We start from the raw sequence: 9,005 nt of genomic DNA, 5'->3' as shown, positions 1-9,005 counted from the left end.
GAGGGGCTCAGGAAATGTTTGTAGAATGAGTAAAGAAACCAGGGTCTGGACTGTGGTACCAAGCTGGCCACCCCCATCTTAATCAACTCCCCGGATCACTGACATCTTTTCCTGACCTTACTCTTAAAAGGAAGGGCTCCTCATTCTCCATTGTCTAATCAAGTGTATGTATGTGGGGGGGGGGGAGGAGAATGACCATATTCTCCAGGTTGACTCATCAGCTTCTCAGATTAGATAGAGGTGGGGCCTCAAGGTTAGGGGTCTGTCACATGGCCACTGGAAGGGAGCAAGTTTTTGGTTCTGTGGCTGGGAGACTGGTGCAGAGCATGGGGGTTGTAGACTGAGATCTGACCAAATCTTTGTGGATCCTGAGGTTGCTAAGGGCCTTTGATTTTCCTTCCTTCCTCCCGGCCTCACTTTCAAACAACAAGCTGTGCTGAAGCCAGACCTGGCAGTACCTTTTTTTTTTTTCCACCACGCCCCCGGCCCCGCCTTTCCCCTTTAGCTCATCCAACCACCAGTCTTCAGAAGTATCCTGGGGACCTGAGGTGGGCTCCAGGGCCTTCCAAAAACTCGCGCCTGGAAGTTCCCCCACCGTTCCCAAAGTCGATCCGGGTTTACACGGAGGCTCATCCGGGATTAGTCCCTGCTCTTAACTAATCCCAGTGGCTGAGTAGACCCCAGGATCCGGGAGTGAGCCCACGCAGAGCCGGCCAAGGCAGAGGGGATCCAGGGGGCGCCGGGCGAGTGAGAGCGCGCGGGGTGGAGGGGCGCCCCGGGCAAGGTGGGGCCAGGAACCGGCTGATCCGGTCTCTGCTCTCCGACCTCTGCGGAGCCAGTCAGTGTTTACCCTGGAGCGGGACAAAGGAGTCCCCGGGACGCTTGAACCCGGAAGGGGGAGGGGAGCTCCGTCGGAGACGGCCCGAGAGACCTTTTCGGTCCCCTGCCCCGAAATCGACTTCTCTCCCCCTCCTTCCTGAGCGTGGGAGGAGGCGGCAGACAGACAGACAGATGCCTCCCGCCCCTTCTCCCATCTCGTTCCGCAGTTCAAGCTCGTTGCCAAACAAGCGGGGAGTAATCAGCCAGGGAACGACAGGAGGGCCCGGTCCCCACCGGCAAGTCCGGGGAGGGCGCCCGGAGGAGGAAGCAGAAGCGCCCAGCCGTGCCCAGCGGCTCCTCCACCCCGGACCTGCACCGCGTCCCGCGCGGACCGGGCCCAGCGGGCGGGCAGGCCAGGGGCGCTCCCTCCACGCCCTCCCTCCGCGGAGGGCGCCCTTGAATCCCAGGGCGGGTCGGTCCCGCCTTGGCCAGACCTCCAGCCCAGACTTAGCTCCATTCTCCACGGGACGCAGACCCGAGGGCCTGGAAGAAGCGCAGTGGGGTCCGGTTTTCACACTTTTATTGTAAAGCTCGGGGATAATTACACGGGTCTTTCATTGACAGCTCAGCAAACAAACCGGAAACGAACCGAACCGGAGGGGTGGGGGCGGTGCCTGCGCATGCTCGCGGCGGGGAGGGGGGGGAGGAGGTCAGGGAAAGAAAGACAGAAAGAGACAGAAATCATTACAAATCAACGGGATTGTGCTCGCAGCGCCAGGGATGGGGATGGAGTGGGGGCGGGGCGGGGCCCTTCCCGGGAGGAGCGAGGCGGTGGGAAGTGGCAAGAACCAAGAGAAACACGACCCCAAAAATGGGCACCCCACGCACCCAACCCCCCCTCCCCAGCCCACCCCCGACACACGAGAGAGACACGGCCCCCCTCCCCACTCAGATAACCCGAGGAGACACAGACTCCTCGTCCCCATGGGCAGGCACCCCCGCCCTGGAACCCCGTGGGCGAGATACCATCCCCACTCCCAGAGAAGTCCCGAGTGGAGATGCCTCCTAAGAGACTTTCTCATGGCCAACACAAGCCCTCCCGACACCTGGAGACAGCCCGCATCCAGGGAAGAAATGGCTCCAGAGGCCCTGCCCTCGGGAGAAGAGGTATCCCAGAGCCCCCTGGAGAGAAGACAACTCAGAGATGCCCAACCCCATCCAAAGTGCTGCAGAGCAGAGACACCCCCCAAGGAGAGACGGGGGGAGGGCTACAAACATCCCTTCCCAGGTACTTCAGAGATTGCCCCTTTCCCTGGAAAGGGCGATGGCCCAAGACTGACTTGTCTTAAGTACTCCCAGGAACCCTGGGAGGAAAACAGGCTCCCCAAAGAGCCTGGGTAGGGAGGGGGAGACATGCTTCCATGGTCCCCAGTGGGAAAACATGTTCCCCAGACACCCCCAAAGGGAGGCATAGGGGCTAGGAAGCCCCCAGGTCAAGGGTGCCTAGAGACACCCCCCTCCATGTGAGAGAAGCTTCAAGGACCCTAGGAGAGAACTGTCCCCACATACCCTCCCCTTACCAAGAGACATGCTCTGAAGTAGGGGAAAGAGGACCAACTAGGTCCCCTCTAGGAAGACACTGACTGGGTCAGGCTGGGTGTAGGGGGTCTCCCCTGGCCAAATGTCGCCTATTGGTACATAAAACTGTACGCGACACAAGGCATTGGGAGGGGTTTCACAGACCTAGGACCGACAGGAGTAGTAGTCCCCAGTGCTGTCACCCATTCCCTGCCCACCTTTGGTTTCACCTCTTGAGTGTCCAGGTGGTGACAGATGCAGTGCCCTGGCCCCATCCAGGGGGCCAGCTGGGTCTCTGCCTTGGTTGGTGGAAGGACTTCTGCTCTGTGCTTCTCAGTCCTCCCAGCCACCTGGACTATCCCCTTCCTTCTGGCTTCTCCATTGTGCAAATGCTCCTCTGCCCTTCCACTCAGTGCTTAAGAGTCTCCAAGGCCAAGGTAGGGCATCCAGCGGGTCAGAGGCTTCCAAGGGAGTCCACTGGCCCTAGGAATGCCTCTTGTCTGGGCCAACCTCTCCATCAAGCAAATGGGCCTCATACAATCTTTTTGTCCCAATCCTGACCTCTGAGACTCAGGACAGCCTTAGAGGACACTGCCTCTCCAGCTGGGCACCTCCTTCTACCAATCCACTGCTATTGCACCTGCCCCGTTTGTGCAGGGGTAAGAGGCTATCTCTTTAACAAGCCCCTGGCCCACCTTCTGGGCCTGCCCCAGGGAAAGGAGACTTCCGCCAACCCCTAGAACTGGCTGCTGCCACCCCAGCCCATTCTACCCATTGCCTTCCAGAGAAGGACTGTGGATGCCGGAGCTAACAGCCTCATGATGCTCTCCTTCCCAGCACTGTTACCCCAAAGCAAGTTAGGGGTAAAGAGTCAGAGAATAGGGTGAGTCTACAGCCCCCTGGCTTTTCTGGGGTGGGAGTGGGGTCTCTGGGGTCACAGGAGTCAAGACCCCAGCAGCATAGCTCCCAAAGGCACCAGACAACCCAGCAGCCTGCACCCACCCTCCCACACTTGGGCCATCCCTTCCCCCCCAGCTTAGACTAAGTCAAGCAAAGGCCATACCCTGAGTCTCCAGCCTCCCTGCCTGGGCCCCTGGAGAGCTGGAGAGGTATGGGCCAAGGCAGTGGGGGTTTCTGGAAGGAAGAGGGGCTGAGGCTTTAAGATGGCCACAGTGGGAAATGGGGGCTCTTCAGGACGCCCCTCACACCCTGGCCCCCCCGAGGCGAAGAAGAGACCTTCACCTCATCATGGCTGACAGGGCTTCTCAGCCCCCCCAATCTCCCCACCCCCTCCCCCATGGGACCCTGGCCTTGGCATAGGGAAGCCCAACTGGAAGAAGGGGGCCTGGAGCCCAGGGTGCCCTGAGGCAGCCCTTCCCACCCCCTGAGATCAAGGCAATGGTGGTTTTACAGGCTGAAGGGTCAGTCATGGCAGGGGCTGGGGGCTGGGGGCAGAGAGGGGGGGCAGGGGGCAGGCCCTCCACACTGGAGGCAGCAACCAGCCACCCCCTGAGCAAACCTTCCTGCTCCCAACTCACCCAACCAGGCCAGAGGCACAGTCATCCCACCCCTGTCCAGCTGCCCCCCCACAGCTTCAGGGCCCTTCTGTGATGCTCATTCGGGTGTGGGAGGCCAGCCTGAGCGGGGACCCCCCCACCCCAGGGCACAGCGCAACAGTTCCAAAAAAATAGAGATTTGTATTCTTAAAAAAAAAATTAAATAAAAGCCCAGCTCTGCTGATAGGCAAATGTTACCCCCAACCCCACCCCCACCCCCCCCCCCGTGTTGTTTCCCTGGCCTGCACCCCCATCCCTCCACAACCCCAGGGGTATTTACAACATGGAACAATAGAGGCCTGGGGTGGGGGCATCACTGGGGCAGGGAGTAGGGGACACAGGGCAGGTCCCCCCCCAGAGGGGTCCCCCAAGACAACACAACATCAACAAGAAGAGTTGCAAATCAGGCAGAAATGGGGACATCATTCCAAGGTCCTTATATACAGACACTGCATGACCAGAAGGGAAGCGGAGTGCCTAGAGGGGACCAGGCATGGGTATGTGGCAGGCAGGTGGGCCAGCCCAGGAGCAGTACTGGAAGACAAAGCCTCCATCATGTTCTCACCCCCATCCCCACCCCACCTTTGGTAACAAAAGCCCTTCAGGGCGCCCCTGGTGGTCAAGAGTTTCCTCTTCCTCTAGGAGTTTCCAAGGAAAGGGGCTCCCCAGTTCAGCCCTGCTTCATTCAGGACTGAAATGGGGTCTGTTGTCCCCGCCCTGGTCGGCCATGCGGGAAACATGAGTTGAAATGTGCTGCTCACCCTTCATTCCACCATTTGCCCAGTGCGAGGGGGTGCTCCCTGGAAGTCGATGGAGGGGAGCTCAGTCATTACAGAGAAGCCCTCTTGGGCATCAGCTAGGAGGAGCCCCATAAAGGGAAGGAAGGGACTCCTGGGAGCTGGGAGGTGGAAAGGCAGGAGAGGACCTGGACCCTGCATGAGGGAGGAGTCAGCGTGGGCCTGAGGCCAGTATTCCCCAACTTGGGGTCCTGGCCACGTAGTCCATGCTGGAGGGGATGGAGGGTGGGGGCCCTGGAATGAGCCCAGCTGGGAGCTGGCCGGCGGCTTGGGGAGGGGTGGCCGCCGGCCACAAGGGAGCTCACAGGTAGATCTCGCGCTTGGCCGTCTGGGCAGATGCCGGTGTGGCTGCGGGCGGGAAGTCCGAGGTCTGGGTCAGGGGGATCTCCTCCAAGGTGGCCGAGTCCTTGCAGGAGTCATGGCTACTGTGGGAGAAGGCACTGTAGGAGGGCAGGAGGCGCACGGGGGCCGTTTTGGTGTTCCGGTCTTCTGGGGGGCTCGGGCTGCCGGCGCCCGCAGGCTCCTGCCCTCCTCGGTCCTGGTAAGGCACGAAGGTGGAGAGTTTGAGGGCGCTGCTCTTGGTCCGGCGGCTGGGAGATGACTGGCCAGGCATCCAGCATGTGTCAGAGTGGCCAAACTCACTGCACTCCCGGGTACACGTGCCCGTCATGGCAACATCAGGCAAAGGACGCAGGTCTGCCAGACAGCAAGGAGGACCATCATCAGGCATGGTAGCCTTGAACAGCTCTGCTCCATGGCCTCCCACTGGCATCCATGCCTTGCCTCAGAACAGAGGTGCAACACAGCTCCTGTCACTGCACTCACAGCACACAGCACCTCAAATAGACTCAGTCTCCCACTACCCACCTGTCTGCCCACTGCACACATCCACACCACACACACACACACACACACACACACACACCACACACTCCTTAAATAGACACATTTCTTCCAGTGTTCTTCTCACATGCCTACCAAATGTGTCTCTTCAAACAGGTGCACAAACACACAACATCACGACACTCCATCATCTGTCTCCAGACAGGCTTCAACATGCAATCTGACCTAAGATAGGGGTGAGTGAGGAATCTCCCATCCTCATTAAGGACACAACTGGTGTGCGCTCTCTCTCTCTCTCTCTCTCTCTCTCTCTCTCTCTCTCTCTCTCTCTCTCTCTCTCTCTCTCTCTCTCTCTCACACACACACACACACACACATAAGAGATAGGCATGAACACACAAATTGATTCCACTGGACAATTCTGTTCTCAGACAAAGATGGGTATCTTCCATCTAAAACTCTCTCAAGCCTTACATGCTCCCAGGTGTCCTGCCATCCCACCCACCTTACAGCCAAGCCTTGCTTTAAAGCCAGAGGGAAGGGATAAAGATCTGAGTGGGGTGTTCACACGTAAGCACACACTCACACGCCCACAAGCACGCTCATGCAGCCCCTGCCCACCTCACTCCAGCCCCTCACCAGCCACCACCCTTGGCCTTGTCCCGGCTCCCTGCCCAGAACACCCACGGGAACAGGAGTTGGCCGCTTGACATCAGCAGTAGCCGGTGTGGTTGCTGGGCAGCGGAGATCTCTATGGGAACGGCTGGGCCATAAGCACTTCCTGTCACAGCTGTCCCTGTCCCGCCCTCACTCGGGGACAGTGCCAGGCAGTGACCCCCTCCTCAGGGACAGGACTAAGCAGCACTGCCTAGGGCAGGGGCTCCCCTAGCACCACCCATCGGGGGCTTGGCCTCCTGCCAGTGCAAGGTGAGGAGGGGACAGCTCTGTCATTAACCCTCAGAGTGCCAAGGTTCTTTAGCTCAAGGCAGAATTGGGGACCCAGTGTGGCACGGAGCACTGGGTGGGGTGGGGCTGGGTGCTGGGCAGAGTCCCACAGACCCCAGACCCCAGAGCAGCTCCCACATACCTGGCACTCCGCCTCAGGGCCTGCTCCGGCCAGCCGGCTCTGCGCGGGCACAAAAAGGACGAGATGGGCATGAGATCAGGCATGGAGGGGCAGGGAGGGGACAGAGGGCATTCTGAGCCTAGGGCCTGGGAGATTAGACAGGGCCCTGTGACTGAAGGGTGGAGAGTGGAGCTTTTCATCTTTTGAGGGGAGGGAAACTTCCCATAGAGAGAGTACGAGACCCAAGGACAGCTCTATTTCGCAAAGAGAGAAAGAATGAGACCCAAGGACAGCTCCAAGCTACAGTTTTTCCAACCCCATAGCTAGCCTATTTAGGTTCCAAGGCCATCTTCAGGCCGGTACTCCATGCACACACATGCACAGCACAGGCTCGTTCTGACAGCACGCCTCACCATCCATTCCCACACTCGTCCCTGCTCTGACCATTTCCTGGACCCACACCTCTCCCACACCTCCCGCCACTCTTCTTTAATCAGACCTCCCATTCGTCTCCCAAGGGTCATCCCAGGATTCTCTGAGCTCCCCATAGCATCAGGGGCCACTCTCTCTTCACAAGGCCCTCCCACTCTCTTTGGGGACTACCGTCTACCTTTCAAGGTTGCCTTACCATTACCTGAGCCACCTGGCCTCCATTGTCAGGGTCCCTGTTCTCAGAGAGGCAGTGTTAGGTCGTGTTGCACGCTAAGGCTCTGGAGTCGGAGAGACTTCGATGTGAATCCCTCCCAGGTCTGTCACTGTCTATGTGATTTTTTTTTTTTTTGCGACTGACTTAACCTCCTCTCTGAGCCTCAGTTTCCTCCACAGTAAAGTGGGCACAATAAGATGTTCATACGAGAGAGTGGGTTGTAAGAAGTGATCCAATACGTATCAGTATAGTGGTTATGATTGAACACCTAAGAACTCATAGATGGAGGTCTTGCCACCATTCTTGAACTTCTACTCATTCTCAGAGTACCTCACCATGCCGACATTCCTCACCGTTCTCGGGGTGCTCCATCTCGCCTATGCTGCCATCAGGGGTCGTGCGTTCATAGTGATCCTCAGGCAGGGCCAGGGGACCGAGTCGAGGCCCCGAGGATGACTTGCTGGATGGTGTCTCAGATTCCTCCAGACCGCTGTCATAGTAACTGTGCTGGGATGGGTCTTGCAGCTCCTGGGCCTGGCTAGTGGCCGAGAAGGTGACACGGCGGTGAGGTAACTATGGAGAGAATAAGGAAGAGTGTCGGTGTTGGCTGGCCAGGATGCTCTGTGAGCCCAGTACCACACCAGATCCCAGCCTCAGCAAGGCCCTCCCAGGCTTCAGTAGCAGCCAAGAAGAGGCCTCGCCCTTGAGCATAGCACAGATCCCAGAAAGCACAGGCTTTATAGAGGGCCATCCCTTAATTCTAAGACAGCTCCCAGTACAGCCAAGTCCACACACTGGAAGTCCCAACACAGCACATGCCCCCGTGTTATTACAGCCCCAAGGCTCCCATGAGGACTCTAGTCCAGTACTGCCACTTGTTATAGCACAGCTCTTCTAGTCCTAGTTCAGCTTCCCAACATGGCCACAGCTGCCATAGAGTATAGCCCAACAGCAAAGAGCACAATACTAGCCCACTCCTAAAGGCTAGCATGGCCTCTAAACACTAGCACAGCCTCCAACTTCTAAACAGCTTCTAAAAGCAATAGATCCCTACCTCCCAAACAGCTCTCACCAAAACAGTTCCCTGATGTCCCCACAGCACCCTTCCGGACGCCAGCTCCTCACCTGTCTCACTGATTTGTAACTTCCCATCGCCTCCATCCAAATGAGATGCCAACCTCTCTCTCAGCCCGTTCCTCATCCCTGGTGTGTAATTTGAGGCAACCTCAGGACTCTTGACTGAGGCCCCATTCCCACCCCATCTCTGCAACCCCACTTCACTCCCATTCAAAGAGGCCTGGGAATAGAACAGGGTGAAGGGAAGGAAGACAAAGAGCCTGATAACAAGCCAGGGCATGGGAGGTAGGGGCAGAAGTAGAAACTCACCAATGTTCCACGCAGGAAAGGGACTGCAGAGGACAGAACCCTATGAGGAGCCCCACTTGGGGAAGGCATAGCACCTAGTAAGGACTGGGAAGGTTATCTTCAATGGAAACTCCCATTAGGAGATGGCAAGGAGCTTCTTTGAGGGGCTTCCAGCTTGATGGAGCCAGCCTTGGAGCTTAGACTCAGTGTTGAGGTTGGAAGGGTAGAGGAGTGACAGGCAGAGCCCAGCCAGGAATACTGTTTGCTTGCCACAGGTTAATGATCAGCCCAGAAACCTGGCAACCTCTGTTTGGCACTTGGCACAGCCAGCCAAC

General features: G+C 58.0%; 1 protein-coding gene across 1 annotated transcript; it reads right to left on the bottom strand.

Annotated features, from left to right (window-relative positions):
- Positions 1-1,388: 1,388 nt before the first annotated feature.
- LOC150063967 (uncharacterized) lies at positions 1,389-8,964 on the bottom strand. Its single transcript, XM_090331326.1, has 3 exons — positions 8,692-8,964; positions 7,659-7,878; positions 1,389-5,446 (listed from the first exon to the last, which is right to left on the bottom strand). Exons 1-3 carry the CDS (start codon positions 8,758-8,760, stop codon positions 5,052-5,054), a joined length of 684 nt encoding a protein of 227 aa, XP_090187452.1. The 5' UTR covers positions 8,761-8,964; the 3' UTR covers positions 1,389-5,051.
- Between the last annotated feature and the right edge of the window lie 41 nt (positions 8,965-9,005).

Source organism: Megascapheus bottae, chromosome 4, assembly GCF_031878675.1.
Source record: "Megascapheus bottae isolate mThoBot1 chromosome 4, mThoBot2.hap1, whole genome shotgun sequence".
Lineage (NCBI taxonomy): Eukaryota > Metazoa > Chordata > Mammalia > Rodentia > Geomyidae > Megascapheus > Megascapheus bottae.
The sequence above is the reverse complement of the archived record's forward strand: the minus strand, read 5'-3'. Positions and strand labels throughout refer to the sequence as shown.

What these genes read in the sequence shown, in the direction of transcription:
- LOC150063967 (XM_090331326.1), bottom strand. Translation starts at nt 8,760, where the DNA reads ATGCCTTCCCCAAGTGGGGCTCCTCATAGGGTTCTGTCCTCTGCAGTC. An exon ending in CTTTCCTGCGTGGAACATTG is followed by an intron (nt 7,879 to 8,691) that starts GTGAGTTTCTAC and finishes TTCTCTCCATAG; the next exon opens with TTACCTCACCGCCGTGTCAC. An exon ending in GATGGAGCACCCCGAGAACG is followed by an intron (nt 5,447 to 7,658) that starts GTGAGGAATGTC and finishes GCTGTCTGGCAG; the next exon opens with ACCTGCGTCCTTTGCCTGAT.